Genomic DNA, 23504 nt, shown 5'->3' on the forward strand with positions numbered 1-23504 from the left:
GATACTCAGCTGAGCTCAAAATTTGGATAAAAAGACTGTTCCAATGGAAGCGTTTATGCAGGTCATCTTGAACTTGTCATAGAATTACCTTCATTATAATGAATAAATAGGTCACGTGAGGTGTAGGTGTGCGCAGCCAAGATGTCCATTTGAAGGTGTTCATGTAAGAATTACTTGTTCAATTTTAATAGTTCTGAAAATGAATGATTAAAAGAAGTTCAGTTCTGAATTTAAATGTTTGGGGTTTCTTATTTCATTTTCTTTTTTAATAGATTTTTATTCAGCTTAAATTGCAACAGTAATGTTAGTCATTATCACATATGGGCCTAACCTCCAAAGTTCTTAGCTATCTGTTTGAGTGCTTATCCTAGATTATGCTATAGAAGTTGATTTTATGTATTCGCTGTAATGTGAACTTCTTGGGAGTTATAATACTTCATCTAGCTCATAGGTGACTGTTACAAGCTTTGTATAGCTTCTCTTTCCATGTTCTTGAAAGGAAGTATCGCCCCCTTTACTGTTTGTTTCATGAATCAGAATGGGTTTGATTAACCGTTTTCCAATTTACTATGGCTTATTTTCTTGGTTGTTAGTTTACTTTCTAAATGGCACATGGCCCCTCTTATAGACTTTCTCAATTTCCCCAGGGCAACAGTTTAAAACAACCAAGGACTTGCATATTGCGCAGAGGAGAGAAATACAGAAATTAGGCACTTGCCATAGACTGATACAGTGTTGTACCGAAAATCAAAATGATTCTCTGTCTAGTTTTTAATGAAAACCACTGTTAATTCAAAAAGTGCATATTGGGCCTAAGGGGGGTTGACCATGCCCTTTTAAAGAGCTTAAGTGCTCTTCCTTGTTATGGTTAAGTCTGCAACTGCCATTAAATAGAACTACTGTTATCAGGAAAATAATTATAAAAGCACTATTGGAGGTGTATAATGTAGTTGTGGGTATATGCATATCTTTATATATGTGTACATGCTATGTTTGCATTTATGCACACATACGTATTTTCGTACACACATGCAATTGGGTTTTTCAAGACTACTGAGGTAGTTTGAAGTTGCTGTGATGTGTTCCACCTTACCTGATGCTGTTAACTGAGCTACTGAAGTACCTGAAGTAACTTCAATCTCCTGCATCAGTGTTAAAAACTTTTTTATATCTTTGCCTTCTGTTGTAGAGCCTGTGCATAAAGTTATATTTCTTGTTTAGATACTCTTTCAGGTGTCACTGGCCTGTTCAAATTTTGTAGTGCAATTATGAAACAAAGGTGTCAACCATTTTTTTTTAATGTCAGAATTAGTCTTATTCTTTACAATCCTCTCCAAAAAAGGGAAGCTGGTATTTGCAGCTGAGCATCTGTAGTTCAGAGTGCTGATGTTTTCATGTCTGATAACTGCACAGAAAATTACATGTGTGCTGCTGTGTGAAAGAGGCAAGCATTTTGAAGGAGATAATTGCTGTACCTTTTCCTGACCTTTAAAATATGCTTTCTCTTGATGTAACTTTAACTGAAATTTGTATTTATTTGAAGTTGACAAAGATGAAGATGTTTAGGAGTAATTTCCTTGTAAGAAAATACAAATAGTGCAATTTACCGTCGTGAGAAACTGGAATAACTGGGTATTGCATAATCACGAGTGTAGAGTTTTAAAAAGGCTTTATGAAGTATTTTACCTTTATACTGATCTTTGAACTTGAAGTCATGGCATAAACTTTAACATGAGCGACAGCAACATCCTGACCAATTATCCAAATTATCCAGACATCCCAAAATGTTCAGAACACAACACACAGTCTGGATTAAGAGGTTAACTCCTGGAACATCAAAAGAAGTGCATGATAATAAAAACAAATAGTACAAAAATTTGAGGTAACTTCCTTGCTTAATTAATTAGGTAAACCAGGTGGAAGCGAAGAGGCCAGAGCTGGTGCTCAGAATGTCTATAAAGCTGAGCAACATGACAGCACAATGGAGGAGGAACAAAGATTTTTTTAATATACTTCTATCCTGTGTCACAGTTTGAAATTGTCCTGGTTTATGTCCCTTTTGGCAAACTTACATAAAAGTGACCCTGTACTGTATTTTATGACCAGATGACTTTTTTTTTCCCAGTGGCTAATTTGTATCAGACCCCCATCTTAGAGACTCAGAAATGAGTAGGAAGTCCAAGCCGGTTTGTCTCAATGAGCTTTCATTGCATGCTTTCATTATTTTTGCTCGGTTTTGCCACTGATCATCCATAAATTGTTGGAAATGAGTGATTAAGGAAGTGCTGCTTAGTGTTAGTGGCACATGCACATTCTTGGTATGTTTTTTGTGGGTGAGAGGAAATCGTGTACTGCACAAACAAAAAGGAAAACTCCTGCTGGGAACCTTTCAAGGAAATTTAACTTGCATAATGTTTTGATCTTGGTGTTTATTACAGAAAATAAGAGTAATATTTCACCAGCTATTGTTATGTGTCAGGTAGTCCCTCCATCTGCTTGCCTTTCCTTGATATTGCTTCCCAAAATCTCATTGAGTTTATTTTAATAAAAGCACCACTTAAAAATACAGCAGTTTATTCATACACTTAAAGCAGGTGAGATGGGCCAGTGTTCAGAACGGCTTATTGCGTTGTGCTTGCTACTGTATAAAGATTTGGCTGGCATGACAGCAGAGTCCTGCCTGCGTTAGCAGTTGCAGCTTAGCCCATACAAGTAAAACATGGTGCGTAGGTTCCCTTCCAAATAATGAAATACGGTCGTTTTTTGCTGTTAAAAGGCAGATTTTTTCCCTTTCACTGGAGCATGGCTTTTAAGAATGTGTTTTGTGAATAAAACTGGTTATTTGGGAATGGAGTAAAATGTTGAAGTTTTGCAAAAACAGTTACTAGCTTTTTTTTTTAAAACTTTTTTTCTTTTTTCTTTTTCTGTAAAGGTAAGCTATTGTGAACTTGCTGAGCAGCCACAGTGTGTGCATCTTCCGTCCACTAAATATTTGAGTTCATTTGATCCACTCTATATTTATCAATAGCAGTGGCTTTTCCTAGTCATGTTACTATATACCAAGTCTGAACAAAGATTAAGTTTCTAATGTGTTGTGTTGCAGTGCATTGTATTTGCAAACTCTAGGTAACTAAACTTAGTAATAAACATAAGTGAAAAGTAAACATGTTGCTTTTTCGTTTTTTTGGTGGAATGGAGAATCTTACTGCTGTATTTTTCCACATACTGTACTCCCCAGTTCTGCTGTGTGTGCCAGTAGAACTCTGGTGCAATCAATGATAGGTGTAGAGCAAGTCAAAATACATTTTCAGTATGTGATGAAGCCAGTGTAGGAAGTATGTTCGAAGTTTGTTTTTAACTAAAGACCTTGAACTGAAATTTAGTTGTGTTTAGAGACTTTTTTGCTGATTTCAAGCAGTATTCCATGAAAAGCAACTGTTCCTATAATACAGAATACTAGGGAAAGTGGCTTGGAAATCCTTTCCACTATGAGATTATCTCTGATTAAAAGCAATTAATTTCCTAAATTTGTCTTACTTTTTCTGGAAAAGTGATTTGGGGAGTGCAAGTCTTGAATTCTGTTTGGAAACATTTGATTTCGTATTTTATGCTTGCATGTACCTCCAACTGCAATACCCATGGGCCACTGTGTGTAATAGCTCACCAAATAGTCTTGAGGTACCCTGTTAACAGTGTATGTTTATTTGTCATTTAAGCTCATATTTATTTGTCTATAAAATCATGCAGCATGAACCGAGACTTTAGTGCTCTGATCTCCATGAAATGTTTACTAGTGTGTAACTGAATTATTGTACTTTATATTACAAACCATTTACTCATTCTATTAGTAATACCAGAGACAAAAGTTGTTTAATCAGTCACATCAAAGGCAGCTGTTTGGTTTTGTATTTTTGACATAAGCTGACATCTTAATAACTTAAGACATGAAGTTCTTTAAACAGGATTCATTGAAAATGACACCACTTAACATTTATTAGACTTCTGTTATTGTTGTTGTTTAGAAGCATATCCTGATTATTCTGGTATTCTGATTTCACAAGTAGCTTGATCAGGATTTTTCCTCCTCCCTATTAAAATAAAAGCATACTTAACTGACAGTTACACAAACCTATAACATGATCTGTAAGATGTAAGGTACATAGTTGAGGGAGGACTATATTTTAAATGGTAAATCTAGCACTGAGTGGTGCACATCTTGGATCTTCGTATGCTTTCTTCTTCCACTGAAGTCTCAGAAATGTCATGTATGCAGCTAAAATGTAGTGTGTTTATAATTTGTAGTGTAGAGGACAGACATATCTAATACTAAATTTGAGAATGGCAGGAAATAGAAGCTGAGAACATTTAGCATACTTGTTAGCTTGTCACATTGGCAAGTGTCTACATTAAACTCTGAAAACATGTTAAAATTATAGCTTTACACTGGCAGGTCCTTTATTTGCAGTTCTGCAGAGGAAAAAATTAATCTTACTGTAAAGGTGTGTTTCAGCAAATTAGTCTGAAAAGAGTTATGAGAGTGTTATGGGTTGCTTTTGAGTACCTGTGATTGGAATATGTAATTATACTGTAGGTTAGTATGAGATGGAAATAGCTTTGTCTGTAAACATTTTGTGGGGATGTCTGTTTTTCTGTCCTTTCACAATCACTGTAAGACCAAGTTAAAGACAGTAAGAACATGAAAATTACTACAGTAGGCGAAGAAGTTGGGAATGTTGGTTGTATTTTTTTGTATTACAAAGCCTAGACTTCAGCAGGCTGTTTAAATTTTTTTGGGTTTTGGTGTCTGTATTTAGACATTTAGGAAAAACAGCTGTACAGGACAGGTAAATAACATAAATGTGTACTTCAGCTTAGGCCCATGCCATATTTCAGTGAAAGCAAGATAAAAACAAATTCAAGAATCAGTGGCTAGTAGAGAGAAACTTGTGACTGTTGAGGAATAATGGCTTAATGTTAATTTGTTTTTGTAGATACATAAAACCTTCTATAACCTTTTATAAGATGTCTTGCTTCAGTCAATTGTGGATATTTTAAGGAAAATCTGTCCCTTTTTATTTTACCATAAGGAGATCTATGGTTTGTTGAATATATGTAACAGTTCTGTATCTGGGGACAGCTGAGGGGGAAATAAGTGAATGTTAGTTGTTGCACACATTGGATCAAGATGTGATGAGATGTGACCTGTGCTCCGTTTCATTGAAGTAGTTAAATGTCAGTTGGTTGCTTCCATAAATTAGAGTGTACTTCTTTTAAAGAGGCCTCAGAGTAAGTTACAAAAAAATAGGCTAACAGGAGATAAGCTAATAGTATAGCTTGTTTGGCGTAGCTTTTCTGCACTACCTGCCTCACTGCAACTTCATTAGCGGAGCAATGATTCAACCATTCTGCAATAGTTTAAGGGTTTGAGTTTATAATTACTTTTTTTGACCACCTCTTTAATGTTGATAGAAAAGCAAAATGTGTCAGGTTAGTCTGTGATCTTGCAACACTTTTATATACTAGAGCTAAGGATTGTTACTTAATAGGGGGGTAAAAATACTGTACAAAGGAAATCCCAAACATGCTAAGTGTTATTTCAAAATGTGGTTTTTTGACCATTACTTCTGTATCACACTGCAAGAAACTGACTGACACATTATGAGTAGGTAGAGTCATCTCTAAAACTAATTAGTTTTAGAAGCTAGCACTGGAACATTAGTTATTCCACCTCATCTGAGCCAGGAACGAAATGCATTGCTGAACTTTTGTGCTTTCTCCACTCCTACGTTGTTCTGAACTTGTACGTTTTTGCTGTATTGAGCATGCTTACGTTTTGTGGAATTTCCATAGTTCTTTGCTAAAAGCATTAACATGTAGCTGGAAACCTGCATATGGAATAAGATGTGGTATTTAGTTACTGACTAGGCTTAAAGCATTAACATGTAGCTGGAAACCTGCATATGGAATAAGACGTGGTAGTTAGTTACTGACCGGGCTTAAAGCATGACATGCTCTCATAGTGAATAAATAGAGTGAGTTTTTTTCTGTTATGGATTTATTTGTTTTTAGGGTAACTTATGGAGCTCTGCATGAGTAAAAATAGACATAATAGACATGCTAAATACTTCTGCTGCTTGTAAAGTATACAGATGGTACAGCTCCAGTATGAAGTTTGAGTTTCTTATCATTGATGTAAACTGAAGCCTTAGAACCCTTCTGTTTGTGGTAAATGATAGCTCTGTATCTTAAATCTGAGATGTATTTCTTCTGTTTTCTTTTTTTATTGTCTCTTTATATTGAAATTCATATAATTGTTTCATTTACACTAGAAAATTTTGCCATCCTTTGGGAAGAAAGGAAGTATTCACCCATGCAGGTTCCCTGAAATGACTGTGAATCTAGAAGCCCCCTCTCTTAGCCAGTGGAAAAAGGCAGATGCCTCTAAGAATTTAGTGTGTCTGAGTTAGAGGCTTTAAGAAGGCAATGGGCACACCTTTCCATCCGAGTTTTTTCGGTTTCTTTTATCAAATGGTAAGGAACATCTGCTGTTTTGATTCAAGCAGAATGATTTGTTTGTCAAAATTGGCTGTTATAAGCATGTAAGGAATAATTTATTAAGATTTGAATATATTTGAATATTTTCACATTAGTCCGTGTCTTCATTTGTGTTTACATTGACATCAAATAGTGGCCTTCCAGGACAAGTAAAAACATTGTACCTGTTTTAAGTCTCTTTATTCATATTTGTTACTCTATATAAAAGTTTAAAAAGACTTTACTCATTTAATAGAAATGTCATTTTAATTCACAGAGAGGAAAATTGCTATATAATTTTATATTGATAGTGGCAATTTTTAATAGAAGTATCAGTCGTAGAAAGGCATGAAACCATTTTCTGATAGGTTTCATTTTATTAAATGAGGCTTTACTAGGTAAACATCACTTCTGATTCTCTCTCCAAAAACAATTTAATTAATTCTGATAACCAGCAATGTGATATGTAGATCTTTAGTCTGTAGTACTTATTTAGTATTACTAGAAATACTCCACATTAAGGATTGCTCTATAAGAATTACTTATTTTAAATGATAACGCAAGGAAGGAGCTAATGTATCTGTAATGAGGTTTTGTAAGGCAGCCAAAAATTTTATTTACGAAAGAAGGGAGGAAGGAGGACCAATGAGTTTGTCTCCCATTTGTGGCCTTTTAAGGATTTCTTAGCTTATTAAAAGGAATTTTAACCAATTCCTAGAAATGTGCTTTCTTCTTGATCTTACTCACCCTTGCAGGGGTTTAGTAATAGGCATTGACACAAAAAACACTTCAGGTTTCTCTTTATTTTAGAGCTTTAGTAGTGGCCTGTGTGGTTCTACGTGTCATTTGCTTTTGGAAACTGTCTTCGTGGTTTCTTTCTGCCAGAAACATAATCACAAATTCCAAGTCTGTCTTTATGCTTCTGCATCACTTATCTTAATTCTCTGCCAAGCTATAAAGACATTGGAAAATATCTATTTATCTTCCTATCACTCCAGTCTAGCAGGAAAGATTCTTTCTCATCCAAAAGTAAATGATTAGAGGGAGGCTCACAGTGTCAGAAATCCCACAGCTCCCATGTTGTTGTTTCAGGTGGCTTTGGAAAGTCTGGGAAACTTGGTAGGTGGAGGGAGTGGAGCATCTAAGAGCTAATTAGTGAGGGCTGGGCTAGCCAGTGGAACAGCAGAGGAAACTTGTGGGGGAAAGAGGTAGTGTTGGGACAGTGACCATTTTAGTGTGTGTATCTTTTCATTTCTTGCTTTCCTTTTCTCCAAAAGGGGTTGTATGCTTTTACTATAGCGTCAATAGATCTGCATCTGTCCATTTTAAAAAGAGCGTAGATAGAATCCTTGTGGGTTTTTTTTTTTCTTTTTTTTTTTTCCTTCCAATATTTTCTTTCTGCAAAGGAGGGAAGGGAGTCTGCAGCAGGGTAGTTGAGTGCATCTGAAAGCTGTTGGCTGCAATTATTTTAGTCCAGCTAGTAAGTGTTTTGCGCCTTCTCTGATACTCTAGCTAGCTTTTCCTCATTTTAAGAAATGGGTATATCTTCTGTTACAAAATTTGGAGGGAAGGCTTTCCAATATACAATTTCTAGGGTAAATATGTGAGAATGATGACCTAGATGTGGAAGAGCTAGTTGTCTGCTCTTTCCTTACGTAATTTGAATCCATGTATTTGAAACGATGCCTTAAGTGCTAGGCAATAAATGAATCTATCATTGTCATGCTCACTGAAGTCCCTCTTGTATTGGATAGTTAACTAGATTCTAGGAAAAAAGTGAGAGAACTTTTTTAACCCAGTCACAGGGATGGAAGTCTGCAAGGAGTCCATGTTGGTTCTTAAGCTATTCCAGTGAGTTGTTTGCACACAGTGATATCAACAGGAAAGTTTGACAGATATGGACCCCAAAATATACTACACACTGTGGTTTGGACACTCTTCTGGGACGCTGGAGAAGAGAGCCTAAGTTTTCTTTGGCAGAGTCATCACTCCAGTGGGTGTAATGTGTCCTGGATAGATGTCCTCTTTACCAGTCTACTAAATAAAGACTTCTTTTTTTTGTTTGTTGACCTCTAGTCGAGTGATTTTGACTCTACATTTCTAACTTGGCAGGCATAGCTCTAACGGCTGTTTGGTACATGTCTTTAGCCAGTACTCAAATTCATCATCACAGGTTTTTTTGCATCCTTTAGCTTTCATTTTGTTTTTCTATTCAGTTGATAGTTTCTCTGAAATTTCTGGGTTTTGTTACTTATACTGTGTAACTATTTAATTCTGTCTAGTTAAACTGTTTCAGTAGCCTCCTCTTGCTGTCTTGATAGAACAGTAACCACTGTGAAATGATTTGGGAAAAGATACTAACATGAAAAATCAACTCAAAGTTCCTGGGATAGTTTGTGACTCTGAATTTTAAAGATTTGTTAGGTGGAAAATAAATACAAACTTTAAAATACACTTGTGTTGCAATGTAAAGTGTTTCCACAGGCTGAAAAGATTCTGTGAGGGAAGAGGTGATGTGGGAGAAGACACAGTCAGCACTGGCTGCAGTCTGAGGTCTTAGGTTCTTGCATGGGCAAGGAAACTTTTTTCCCCCCTGATTGCTTGGATCTGATGCCTGAATATATTATTTTGTGACTAAAATCTTTCAGCCTGTTCTGTGAGGGTTCTGAGTCATTGGCTTCTATGTTTTCAAACTGAACTGTGTTTTTCTACATCTACGGCTTCTGTTTCTGAATGAGTAATTTGTGGTAGTCTCATAAGGTAGTGACCTCTTGACTAAAATAGCAGTGTGCTAAATGTAGTTTGTGTTTCCATGTTACCTGATGGAAAACAGGTCTCCTTTACTGATTTATTAAAAAAAAGTTTCTGTACTGAATAGGTCAGAACAAATGGCTCCAACTATGGTTTCCAACTGTAGAAATGGTTAGAATGCTGGAAATGATCTCTTCACTAACACTCACAAACTGAGAAATGGGAAATCATGTGCTAAAAATGTAATGATGTTAATACACAACATCCCCAATCTCATACATGCTGTAATTCTTGTTCTTTTTTAGTCCCTCCATTTATTTCCTGCAGATGTTAGCATGCATGTTTGTTGCAGTCTGCCTCTCGCTAAACAAATCTTAAGGTTACTAAGACTCCTTTTTGTCACATGAAAACAATGGGCTTCGTGTGTACTTTAAATGTACCATCATTGCAGAAATGTTTCCCAGGCTTTCCCAGTGGGTCAGGGCACGGTGTAAGAACTGATGTTTGCCTACCTTGCAGGAGGTCAACATGTCCAAGCTGAATTGTGTTCAAGTATTCAGCACCATAGCAACTTTGTTAGGACTTTCTGGTTGTGTTTAGTGTTGTAATTTTTACTTAATTGATAATTGTGGTTTTGATTATTCTTTTATCACAATTTGCAACCAAATTAAAATGTAGAATCAACTAGAATTAACAAAAGCCATAGCATGTCCTACAGTGGCGATTTAGTTTCAAAAATGTCCGTCTTAACAGAAGCTCATAATGGGTTCATCAAAATCATTACAACCAGGTAATGTTCCAGCAAAGAAAACTTTTTCTAGAGGTAGGGGTAGGGCTGTAGCTCTTTGGTCTTATCAGATATTTTGCCTCTTATGGAAAGAGAAAATAACATGTTGCAAGTTTTTTTACTCCATCAGCATTAAAACACAAGAACTCTTGATAAGTATTACCTGAACATAGATGATGAAAACCTTATGACATTAGAAAGCATTAAGAATTATGCTTAAATTGCTGGAAAATATTTGTGTTCCTAATTGCAACTGGCAGAGCAGAAATTGGCAAAAAATGGCTCGGTTGCCAAATTTATTTAGTAATTTGTTTTCCCAAAAAGTAACAAACTGCAAGTTTCTGGCACAGGGTTGTCACTGCTTGCAAAGTAAGAGTGTCTTCCACAGTGTATTTCCTGGATATATGGTGCATGTTTTACCTTAGCTTTGAAAGAATGACAATTGTTAGATTTCCTTTTAAACTTTTCCAGATTTTGCACGTGACTCAATGGAGAGAGAAGCAGTCAGCAGGTTTCTTGCCTGTGCACTGTCCTTGTGAGTCATGTAGTCAAGAAAAATCCCTGTGCTAACTGCTTGTTACACCAAAAACTTCGTAGACAACCAGTATGCGGAGCAAGGTCTTCACTTGCTACCTGTACCAGATAATGGCAAAGTGTTCTTTTTTGTTACCTTTATATCATTCAGAATAGTTACAGAATTTCAAAGGGGGAAATACCCCAACGCTTCTGTCTCCATTATCAAGACGTTTCCCTTTTCCTATTGAAAAGCTCTAAGAAACTGTCATCAAACATATGTTCTTTTGTAAAGTAAAAACCAACCTCTAGGTGTTGTGTGTGAACACACATAGTGGGGAAAAGCCTTAATGTATGTCAAGTGGCATAGTAGTCATCCTGCTTAATACAGATGTACTGGAGAGGAGAAAGGATTTCCTTAGGTAATTATACTTTTTGACTTGTATGACATCTGTCACCCCTTCAGCACTGTTGTTGTCATTTGTACTTCAATGGCCTTTTCAGCTGAAGAATTACTGTTTTTTGGGCCATGTACTGTTTTTTAAATGTTTTGGATATTTGTCATCCTGGATGATTTATATGTTAATAGTAACGGGAAAGAAACATGATAAGAGTTTGATGCCTTCCAGAGTAGCAACTAAAAATTTGTCAGAACACTTCTAGAATAATTCAAACCTTACTTGCTGTAATTAGGCTTTTTCTGGAAACATGAACCCTTAGGCCTGCTGCTCCAGGCAGTGTAAGTAGCTCAGGATTAAAAAATGTGAGAACTTCTAAATGTCTTGGCAACTGAATTTTAAAGAAGTTGAAGTCTGAGAGTCAGATCTCTAAGGTTGTACAAACCACAATATCCTTAGAATGCATTTGTAGGGTTGCCTTGAGAGATTCAAATGCTCTGTATGTTCGTTCCACTGCACCCCCTAAGTAGTGTACAGAGAAGATGACACCTATTACCAGGGTTTTGGCAAGTTCCAGGCTGCTGGGGTTGATGTGTTAGACATAATTTCTTTAAAAGAAAAAAACAAAAACAAACCAAACCCTAACCAACTGAAGTTTTGGGTTGGTTTAGCACTTATATTGTAGAACTAGGTGGATTTTGAAAATGTGGTGTAAGTAAAAAACATAGGTGAACTGTTGAGTCTGAACAGTGAAACTTTGAAGTTAAAAAAAAAAACCAAAAAAGGGGCAGGGAAGGAGAGGTTAGAGGCTATAATTAGCCAGTCTTTTTTCCTTAGTTTCTTGACAAACACTTTAACTGTAATTTCTATCATAGTAATTAGCTTCCAAAAGTTTTTGTTGACTATACCTCTTTTGCATCCTCCAAGAGACTCCTTTTATATGTCAAGTTGGCCTGTATGATGCCAAGATTCTGTTTCCCTGACAATAGGGAACCACACAAGTAATTTGCTTTCAGAAGTCTGTTTTGCCTTATGGATAATCTGAAACTCGCTTGAGGAAATTGCAAGCTCTTCGATGTGTCCTGTGTTCCTGATAGCAGTTACTGAAGATCATGTATGTTTGTAGTGCTGGAAGCAGTGACAGTTGATGTTTTGTTCTAGATGCCTTCATGGAAAATGTCTTGGAAATGGGGCTCCTAAAATTACTTTCCAGCAAGAGAAATGCCACGTTCCTTAAAATTGTGGTTTAAGTTTCCCAGGGGATGGCCCTGAGTCAGGAATAACATTCCTGTCATTTTCGGACCTACAAAGAAATTTGTTTGAATTGAAGACCAAAAATCAGGTTATCTTCAACACCTTTCTTGTAGCTTGCATTATTGCTCTCTTGTTCCCGTTTGCTCAAGTTTCATTTCCAGTTTCTCTCTTTCTCCTTCTTTAGTGTCTTATAGCTTTCCCTCTTCTCTGCATATCCCCAGGGAGCAGGAGCAACGCCTGCAAAAGTGAGGATATTTTCTGAGGCCCTGCTCTAGGATTAAAAAGAAATAAATAAAAAATTAAAAAAATCTCAAAACCCAAGCATGACATGAACAGATCTTCAGAGGGCGTCTGAAGAAGTAACTGTGAGCTACATTGCTTCAGCCATTTCCTTTGAGGACTGTGTGTCCTGGTTTCATACTGAGATTTTTCTAATCTTCCTGATTAGAAAATCATATTCCTGGCACATAATCTTTCTAATCCCAGGCTTTATTTATAGACAACTTTTCTAAAAAAGGAATATTTTTTTTTCCACGTCCTCCTACTTCCCTTATTTCCTTTACACTCCTCTCTCCTCATACACACAAATGTAAGCAGAAGTCGCAGTGATGTTCTTAGTGTATAGGAGTGAAAGTATGAAAACTCACCACTCTAACATGTATTTTTATTCCCTATTTAATTTTATACTTCAAGTTCAATTACACTTTGTGTAGACTGTGATTTGCTTTTTGATATCTGGTATCTAGCATTGTAAAAAAGATTTTGAAATGTTGTTGTGGGTGGTGGTTGTTTTTTGTTACCTCTCCAACTTAACCAGTGTCCCAGCAGTAACTGGCCAAGAGAAAGTAAGGGATTTGACCTCCTGAAAATTGCCATGCTACTAGAAGTACTGCAGGGGTCAGCTTGTCTTACTGAAACTAAAGCAAGTGTGTTGCCTGAGCTCACTCTTCTCATTTAGAATTGTCTTCTCACTGTATTCAAAAGCAACATAATTTAGCCCGACGTGGAGGGAAACATTTTTAATTATTTCCAAGGGCTATGGTTGTGTTCCTCTTGCAAGTCTACGGCATGGGAGCCTTATTTATGACTCTGTAGTTGATGCTGTACTGAAATCAGAGTTTGATATTTGAATTGGTAGTGATCTCAAGGTTGTTCTCATTATGCTCCGCCCCCCCCCCAAAAAAGGAAAAATTGTATAAACACTTAGTATTTGTTTCAGTCTGCATCTTTATGTTTGATTTTTTTTTTTTTTTCTTTAAATACTGCAACATAGGATAGATGCAAAACAGTGTTTTCCTCACTGTATCAATATCCTGGAGGTATTCTTCTGGTACTTTACTGTGCAATCCACACTTGGTTTGGAGGTAAATAAATCCCTTCTCCCTTAAACCAGGTTACATGCAAGTGGAATTGCATTAAAATAATTCAGAAGATAGTGAATTACTTGGGATATATGCATTCTGTTCATAATGAAGGACAACTTAAGAATGAAGTAGTATTTGTGTTACTAAAAGCAGTTTGGAAAGTTGAGATCTAGAATAACTTTTTGAAAACCCTGATGCAAGCTGCTGGTAGTATAGTGCTTACTTTCCTTGTTCTTATCTGTCAGAACCATTAGGAAAAGAAGACCAGATGAATACTTGAGAACTGAATTTTTCTGCTCAAAAACAATATGGAAAGCTAAAAATACAAAGTGTTTTCCCACTCTTCTTTCTTGTAGTCAGTTCAGTTTCCATAGGAATGTTAAACAGCGATCATAAGAGCTCATGAGGCAATTTCTCTGGATGAATCAATCAAACTGGAAAACTGATGTAAAAGGTGACTGCTGGCCCCCTTCTCCCCTTACCTGCCCCTGCATTTGTACATACACAGGCACGTGCACACACACTTAACTTGCTGGATAGCCACCTCCTTCATTTGTGTGGTATAGGTTTCCTTTGTTTTCAGTTGTGCACAGATGATTAGAAATCAAAGAACTCTTCCCAAGTGATTCAAATGCAGTCACTCTTTTGACAGTAAGATTTAGTGGTGTACGACTGGTTTTCCCTGCTTGGTTAGAATGCTGATTTGAAGTAGTCCTGTTTGCCTACACTACATGGTTTTTTTTGTATTGTACTCATTCGTTAATTCTGTACTCAAGATAGATAATGATGGTGTAGACTGAACATGAACAATAAATGTACTCTTACAAGTTGATCTGAAATTTCCAGATTTAGGTGGGATTGTTGCTGTTTTTGAAGGTGTCTGACTCTAATGCTCCTTTTCACGCAGAAAAAAAGCGAGGAGTAAATGGATTCAAAAAGTGCAGCAAGTGTTATGTGAAATAGAAGTGGCAATATCTTCTGTGCTATGAAGATATGCCGTGACATTTGGTTCATCTGAGAAATCTGAGTAATATAATGGGGCTGTGGGAGAGAAGTGAAATGACTCAAAGTAAAAATGCTAAGCCAAAACCAAAATGTCAGTGAAAAGGTTTTTGCTCAGAAAAAGTAAGCATTGAATTTCAAGCTTTATTTGCATAGCTTTGCTTTTATTGAAACAAAATGAAATCTTGCTTGTATTTACCTGTTCTTTTTCCCCTCTGTTTTCAAAGTCAGGAGTGCAGATTTTTGCCTGGCTCTTAAATCAGTGATGTTATTAATGGTGATGTTCAAGCTTTACGTTTTTCACCTAAACAAACAAAACTACTTTCGGCAAAAAATAAGTAGTAGTGAGGGTGGCTAAGTCTCACCTGCTGCTTTTTTCACTGTGTGGGTGCCCGAGTGCTGGCACAGGTTGCCCAGGGTGGTTGTGGAGTCTCCATTCTTGGAGATCCTCAAAAGCTGTCTGGGCAGCCAGCCCTGACTGGCTCTGCTTGAGCAGGGTGGTTGGACCAGATAACCTCCAGATGTCCATGCCAACCTCAGCCATTCCATGTTTCTCCAGAAGTTATCTGTGTGTTTGTGTGTGTGCAAAAATTCGGAATCTTTCATTCCTTACAAATAGCAGTTATTTGACAGAGACACTGACGTATGTAAGTATGAACTAATGTGCCTGGAACACTAATGTTTTAATAAGCACAGCCTTATGGGTGCCTAATAGAGATTAAGTATTTACCTATCTATATGCTTTAAGAATCTTAATTTATTTTTTTTCTGTCCTGAACCGTTATCAGGTGTTCATTAGTGCCTATGATAGAATATTTCTATCTAGTCACTTCACTGGAGTTCTTAAAAATATTTATATTTCACTATTTTTAAATAATCATTATTGTGTGAATCCTATTGCGTGTGTGCTGTATAATATAAAAATTGTTCTGCTCTTGAAGTGAACTGTCAGTCCTGCTTTTCAGTACATACATGAGACTGCAGTATTGTTGGTTTATCACATAGCTGCAGAGATAGGTGTAACTAGTGAGAACAGAAGATGACTGATCCAATTTTCTGAGAATCCAAGATTCAAACTAGCATAGAAAATGAAAAATGGGGAAGGCTCATTAGGCAGCTGTAACAGGCTTTTGCTGGAGTTTGTGCCAATGGTACTTTTGGCCAAAAGCAATGGTTACCTCCAAGTACTTGCTTTGGTCATTTTTCTTTTGAGAGTGTTATTTGTGTTGTCTTAATCTTACCTGTTTCCAGAGAACGCTTGCAGTAAATATGAAAAAATGGTATCTACAATTGACTATTTCCATCACAGTGTATTTCTTTATCTGTTTTGACAATTCTAATACTCCATCCAAGGGAGAAGGATTTGGTGGTCGGGTTGCCATGTAAAATATTTTCCAGGTTTGTCTAGAAGAATCTGTTGCTGTGGAACTTGAAGTCAGAGAGACTGAGATTTGTGCATGGGTCTTACAGTAGGGAAGAATCCACTTTCTGTAGCTAAGGCTTTCAGAAGCCCAGAAGGTAGCTTTGTATTTTCCTCTGCCTAGGAGAAGAAAGAAGTCTTCAAGGTTTTTTGAAAGCTTGAAGCAGATCTCTGTGTATGCATCCTTGAATGTCCTGGGTTTTCTTCTAATCCTGTGACTTTCTTCTATGGTAAAGATGAAGACTGTATCAATGCTTACTACTTAGACTGTAATCTCTTTGTTTCCTGGTAACTTACTGCTCAGGTTCACAACTTCAATATTAAACATATGGCTATTTAATCTTCAAATATCTATATTTAGTTTAGAAGCTCATCTTCAAAATAACTCACAGTTTCTGAGCACAACAAGAATAACATTTTAATAGCTTTTAACAACTTAAAAGCCACTGTTGTTATACACAAAATACATTCTAGGAGTAAAACCATATCCTGTCCACACTACCTCTACTTTGAATTCTGGCATTTGAGATCCTTGATGGAGTTGGGCTTAATCTGACCACTTAAGCCTTAAGAGGAATTTTGTCTGTTTTTCCTGTACTACCTTAGCTGTTTTGCAGAGGACTGATGGTGGAGAGGAACTGGTATGCTACAAGAGATCAGTGCTCATGGTTAGGATGTCTGAGGTCTTCAGTCATGGTTGGATGCAGTGGTTATAGAGGGAGAATAATGTTCAGGGTAAATGTCATGTAAAGATTAACCTCTTGGGTTAAACAATAAGGGAAGAGGTAATAAAAGTAGATAATGAAGTAAACTATGCTTTCGGCTTTTAACTGCAAAGTAGACTTTTCAGTGGAATATGCCCAAGTTGGGGTGAGCCTGTGTGAGAAACGAGAGATTGGGTTTGCTTGTGGAGAAGTATACTGGCAAATGAAGAAAAATAAAAGTAATATTGTTCTGCTGGTCCCTTAATGGCAATGATGTCTGAAGAAAGTGTTCCAACAGCTCTATTGTTTGTGATTAGTAAAATCATTGTTAAAACACCAGTTAAAAAAAAAAATTAGATCATATTTTGTATATTATTTGGTATACTTACATTTGCAAATCTAACACTCAACTATTAGATGGTTGTTACATTTTTAGACTCGAGCAAATGCTATGCTGTATAACTTTGTAGACCTGTGATGTGTGTGTAAGCTAGAAGTACACATTTCATTCGGTGCGGAGCATTCAGAGATGGGAGGTAAAGGATGTGGCTGCAGCAGCAGCAGCAGCGTACGAGCACTTCTCCAACCGTACACTTGAGGGCTCTGAAGACTGAGAGGAATGGTGCAGAAGCAATTGCAGTTGAAGAATGTATTTTAACTAAATTGGTGCATTGTACCTGCGTGGGGTTTAATGCTTGCTGGGCCATTTGGCTATTTGCCATAATTGGCTTTCCATTCCCTTGATTGGAATCATAGATAAAAATTTGCTAATCCACTTTCTTTGCTGAAAGTATTAGAAAAGTAATCCATCTTTTAAAAATGCTTGAGCAAAATCATATGGTATAAAGAATACGTTATTGAATAATGAGATTAATGAGAACTGTAAGGCATACGCAATTTAAAACATTTTTCTATGGTTTTAAGGGGAAAAACACAATCTGGGCACTTTAAAGCCATAAGTACTTCCTTTTTTTTTTAATGCAGTGCCTTTTAAATGTGCATTACATGTTATGCTTTTGTCTACCTGAGAAAATGTGAGTATATATTTATGAAGAAGGAACTGCTATTTATTTTTATTTTTCTTGTGTTTGAAACTATCTGATGTAAATTTCTTGACTGTGTTCTTTCCTCCCTCTCCCCTTTTCTGCCCACAGGGCATCAGAGCACGCATTTTGGAAACCCTTGTAATGCTTATTCTTCTTGCACTGCTTATCCTTGGAATCGTATGGGTGGCTTCAGCACTCATAGACAATGATGCTGCCAGTATGGAGTCTTTGTATGGTATGGAATTCAGAAAAACACCACACTAATTTCATTTTAATTATGGAAATGGATGTTTTCAATTAAATGTATTTCTAGTAAATGCTGTGTGAGTGTTGCCCGGGTTGTGATGAAGCTGTATTAATTTAGTCAATACCGTTTGTTTCGTTAAATCAATTTTTAACATGCTGAGACGTTTCATGTTGACATGATATATGTTAAAAACAAGAGACTTAAGTGGTATATTTTTCCATGTAAGTTATTTCTTAAACTAAAGTACTTGAGGATTTAGTTGCCTGCAGGATTATTAACTCAGTAATTCTCAACTTATTCTTGAAAGTACAATCGTCCAATGCTGAATGTTTAAGAAAAAAGGTTAATCAGTAGCGTTTGTGACATAAGTAGCCTATTTGTAACAAGCTAAGGCTGTGCTCAATATTTCCTTTACAGATCTCTGGGAATTCTACCTCCCGTATTTATATTCCTGTATATCACTGATGGGATGCTTGTTACTTCTGTGTAAGTATCTTCCAGATTATTCCAAAAGATTAATGTGTTTATGGATATTTTATTTTTCTTAAAAGGTTAAAGGAAACATTTTCATTGTGAAAGTTGAGTGTGATTTCCCTCCTCCTCCCCCATTTTTAAGTTGAGATGTAAATTCGTTAGATTTGGGTTTGAACAAATGCTACCTTACATATTCAAGTTTTGAGTAACTTCATACCTCACCCAAAATAATTTCAACTTTTAACTTTTGAAAGCAGGTATTTGAAAAGTAAGGACTCTATTCTGCAAAGGAAAGTGCAGTTTTAAATGAAATATCTGCAGGAGGTCAGTAGTACAGAGAGAAGGTTATTTTGGAACACTTAGTTTGTCCTATATTCAGTAAACTACCCTTCTTCCTTACTTAATTAAAAATGTTCTTGTATAAACTGAAGTCAGAACAGTGCAATTCCCTATTTTGTGATTATGAAAGCTATCTGGAGGTCAGTTATACATTTGCATACAAAACAAATGCAGTAAGAACCCCAGCCTTACACCAACTGGTCCTACCCGAGAGTTCAGTCATCCATGTTCTAGAAAACATCTAGATGAGGCCCTTAGTGACGTGGTTTAGTGGTGGACTTGGTGGTCCTGGGGTGGTGTTTGGACTTGATGATCTTGAAGGTCTTTTTCAACCTAGTTGATTCTATGATTCTGTGTTTAGGGGAATGAGATAGGTGATGGAAGCCTCCAAATCCCACTTGCAATTTCAGTGCCCAACTGCCCTCCCCAGATAATTTCTGGAAAATTACTGTGAGGAGGACAGAACATCTCCCTTTCTAGATTATCGTGATTTCATTTGTTCTCTAGGCTTTGCAGGTTTACAGCTAACACAGGGTTGTCATTGTGGAGAATGATAGTTCAAAACATCCTTATGACTAAGCAGGTCTGTTTGTGCAAGGTGTTGCTCACAGAGACCTTGGTGAGTCTCCTTCGGTTCTCTGTGTGTGAGGAGTCTTAAATCAAGTTTAATTATTTTGGGGGGGGGTGGGTTAAGGGAAGAGAAAGTGGTTCTGAATGTCTCACATAGGCTATTCAAGAATCTGAGTGACAGCAGTTGCTGAATGGTTTTAATTGGGCAGTTGGCTTACAAACTTCCTACCTGTGTCTTGCAGTTTGTTTCAGCAGAGCCGAAAACACAGCATGTGTTCTGGGACTGTTGTAAACCAGTTCACCAAAATAATTTGGCTTAAACACCAATTTTTGGAAGAGTTATTTGTAGCTTATAAAAGCAAATCACCAAAGTAAAGGTCTCCAAGCTGCTATATCTGTGTAGCTGAAAGGGCACCATGCAACAGTGGGAAGGTGGTAGATGGCTGGGGTAGAGCTTCATTATATCTTCAGCTGGCTTAACTGCTGAAGCAGCGTAGGAGTATTGCTGTGGTGATTTGGAGCATCACTTCCATTCTCTTTTTTCCCTTTTCCTGCAGGCTTACTCTGTTGTAAACGAGGACTAGCTTAGCTTAGCCCTTTGTATCTTTCCTGTAATACACAGTAGCCACAGCGAAGTACCAGATAAAAATAAATTTAATCCTCCCTTTGAAATCTTGTGCACGTCTCTGTTTTTGGCAACACTGTTCTGTTAGAACGGAAACTATAAATGTATATTCTCATCTATACTATTACAAATTCGTTCTATCTTACACACTTCAGTATTTGAAGGCTGTTCTCCCTAAACTGTTGATTTTTACTAATAATTTTCTATTATCATGGTTTGAGCCTTTCTCCCAACAAGCACACATGCACCATACCTGGAAACAATCACAGGCTATGATCAAAAAGGGCCCATTGTCATTTCAAAGAAAAGTAGCTTAAAATCTGGTAGCTGAACCTACTATCAATTGAAGTTGCAGTATAACTTTCATAGCAAAGCAGCATCGTGATCTTTTGACCTCACAGCTACACCTGTGCTGATAGACTAAATGGGCCTGTGATGTTCTCCAGTCCTGTGCCCAGCAAGTGTCTTTCTGTCCATGATATTGGAGTATGCAGAAGCTGGCTCTGTGGGTGCTGCTTCCTGATAATGGTTTCTGGACTGCAGGAACTCTAGAACTGCACCAGAGAATTGTTTGGGAAAGTGCAAACTGGCCCAGGGCAAATCGTGCCATGGATAGTTCTAGCAATTTACTGGTGTAGGCAAGCAAGTCTTAATGCCCAGGAATGTATCCTGGCACTGCTGAGTTTACTAGTGTAGACATAGCCCCTGGTGCCACATGCTTTGAATAAATAATTACTTGAGCAAGTTTAAGATACCTGATTAGATGGTGTTCTTTGTTTACAAAAAAAACCCAAAAATCACAGTTATGCTCTTTGAGGGGAGAGATGCTTGTCTTATTCAAACTCCATATGATAGCAGTGTGTTTTAAAGTTTGTAGTGGAGCTTGAAGCTCCTGCAGTTCTCTTCAAAACCGTGCTTGGTTATATGTGGAATAGCACTTCGAGCATCCAAATAAAAATTGGTCCTTGACTTACAAATCACTGTTTTCAATGATTGTTTCTCCTCTGCAGTATGCACCCCAGTGGGGCTTTCACGGATGTTTACAGTAATGGGTCAGTTGCTGGTGAAGCCAACAGTAAGTGTTACACATATCTGTCCTCATTTGCTCTCTGTTAGAAGGTGGAATGGCATTAGGGTACTTCCTTTTTGAATGCTTGCACTTCTGTATAATTCTCTTCAGTTCATCAGTTTCTATAGTCAGTATTTCTGTACTTGTTTTAAAGTTTTCATAGAGCACAAGAGCCTATTTTTTAATAGAAAAAGGTTTTTTAATAGTATAGGCTTCCTCTTATTTTCCAATTTATATAACTGCTACTAGTACTAGTATTTATTGCCAGTATTGCCTACTGTGTTTGTTTTGTAAATGCCTGAAAAACGTGGGCTTGTTCTGAGTTCAGGAGCAAATGATACAAAACTAAGCAAAGGATACAAAGCTAAGGCTGGATAAGAAGAAGGGTACCTAGAAGTACACTTAGGTGGGTGAAATTGAAGTAGTTGGCATCTGTAAGAACTTCTTATACATAAATTCAGTTCTTGTACTAAATGTTGTGAGGGAAGGGAGAAGTTTGCATCATGTACAAGTGCTCTAGTGACTTTGCTGCCGTGTTTCCTAGTTTGTATTTGCTAAAATTTGGATGCACTTAGGTCTTGCATTTCCTTTCATTAGTGAGTTCAACCCTGAAGATACAAAGAAAGTATGTATTTTTTGGCTATCTGTAAGCTTTAAACTCAAAGCACCTGATAGTAAGGTAGACAGAGTTAATTTATTTTGTTTTAGCTTCCAGTAGCAGTTTGTATTTGCTTGAAATACTGGCTTATGTGAAAAGTCACTTTTTAATGTACTTTCTTCAAAATCTGCAGGTATTCTTGTTTAAATCAAATTGAGTGTGAAGGTTGAGAAGTTGACACAATTTGAATGTATCAGGAGAAGGTCAGATGTTCTGTCCGTTCCCCTGTTCCCTAAGTCTCGTTAGATTCAAAGTGAACATAAAAGCTTTAACCTGAAATGAAAACTTAACAGAAAGTTTGCTTACAGTAAAGAAATAGATTTGTAAGAGGATGGAATAATTGTTTGTGGCGTTCTTATTTATGTCAGGATTGTAAAGTTGTCGACTATGCATTTAAAATACAGGTTACTAGAACAAAATGAACCTGACTAGTTGACTGCAGTTTTTCTAAACAGATGACTCTGATAGTCAGTTCATGTTTCTGTTTACAAATACAGATCCTTGAAGACCTAGATGAGCAGATGTACATCATCACTTTGGAGGAAGAAGCAATTCAGAGGAGGCTTAATGGTATGCTTGTTCTGATACTGCTTCAGATACAGTATTTAAACTAGAGTGGTTCTGGTTAGGAGCATTGATCTCACTTTTGCATAGCCTCTTCTCTCAGAATAGAAAATTTTAGCATTTTAGTGTGTTAACAAGCATTATTAGGCTTACATTCCATTGCTCACTGTGATGTTCAAGATTGACTTGTGTGGTTTGCTTTGATTTTGTTTTCTTTAACATGTTCATCAGTTCTAATACGTGAAAATTCTGAGACTGAGAAAGCAGGTTGGATAGTTGACCAGACCCACCACCCTTACTGCAAAATAGTTTGGATTGGTAAATGACTGTGTTTTAGCCTTGTCAGAAGAACAACAAATTTATATTAGCAAGAGGTTCACCTTCCTGCATTATGAGTTTTGTTTTTTAGTTGGAGGATTTTTTCTGTTTCAGCTCATTATTATTTAGAATCTTAGGTAGTAATTCATTAAACATCAGTGCAGTTCTTTATGTTCTAGGAGCTATTTGAATTTAACAATTTCAGTAATTCTATTAAAATGAATAATTATTCAAATGTTTTTAGAATTCTTGTATGTAGTATTACAATTTTTCACTTCTTAATAAGGTGCTTCTGTTTTGATGTACTTCAAAAATAGTATGAAGTTTTGGCTTCTAAGAGAGAATATTGCAGCGTGGCAGCCACCAATTACAGAAAATGTATTGATTCTACAAACCTGGAAATGATGTTGTACAAATTCTCTTCTGGATTGTTCTTAACTGCACGGATAAGCCATCCATTCACAATTTATTACAGTTGCTTCAGGTTGGAAAACCAAAGAATATTCATGTCATGACACATCCGTTGCTGGATGTGACTACATCCATTCTTGTCTTATGACTTATTTTAGCCTTAATTTTCTTAATTTCCTGCCTTTCTCTCTTACTCTTAAGTTTTCTGTCATATATCTCAATCTTTTCTTCTTTCAAGTCTCAGTAAGTCTCCTTTCAAAGTTGCTTGGTCAGGGAAAGCACCTTTGATAACAACAGATCATGATGGTTGTCTCTATTCCAGCATCTACAGTTTGTGGAGGACTAGTGACTTCTTTGTGCTGAAGTCAGCCATGGTTTCCAGTTTAGAAGTAATGTTCACCTTCACTGATTTAGAAGTTAGGTTTTTATACTGGCTTGGAGATACATATATATATA

At 36.7% G+C, this 23504-nt stretch overlaps 1 protein-coding gene across 1 annotated transcript in view; it reads left to right on the forward strand.

Moving 5' to 3' along the window:
* The window catches only part of LOC104408038 (limb region 1 protein homolog), a gene marked incomplete at both ends in the record, with an annotated part of 36579 nt that extends 14254 nt beyond the window's left edge, over positions 1-22325 (forward strand). Inside the window, 4 exons of the mRNA XM_010017491.1 lie at positions 17882-18008; positions 18438-18506; positions 21039-21103; positions 22253-22325. Coding sequence (XP_010015793.1) covers positions 17882-18008; positions 18438-18506; positions 21039-21103; positions 22253-22325 — 334 coding nt within the window. The remainder of the gene's footprint in view (positions 1-17881; positions 18009-18437; positions 18507-21038; positions 21104-22252) is intronic.
* Between the last annotated feature and the right edge of the window lie 1179 nt (positions 22326-23504).

Source organism: Nestor notabilis, unplaced genomic scaffold (genome assembly GCF_000696875.1).
Source record: "Nestor notabilis isolate BGI_N333 unplaced genomic scaffold, ASM69687v1 scaffold29936, whole genome shotgun sequence".
NCBI lineage: Eukaryota > Metazoa > Chordata > Aves > Psittaciformes > Psittacidae > Nestor > Nestor notabilis.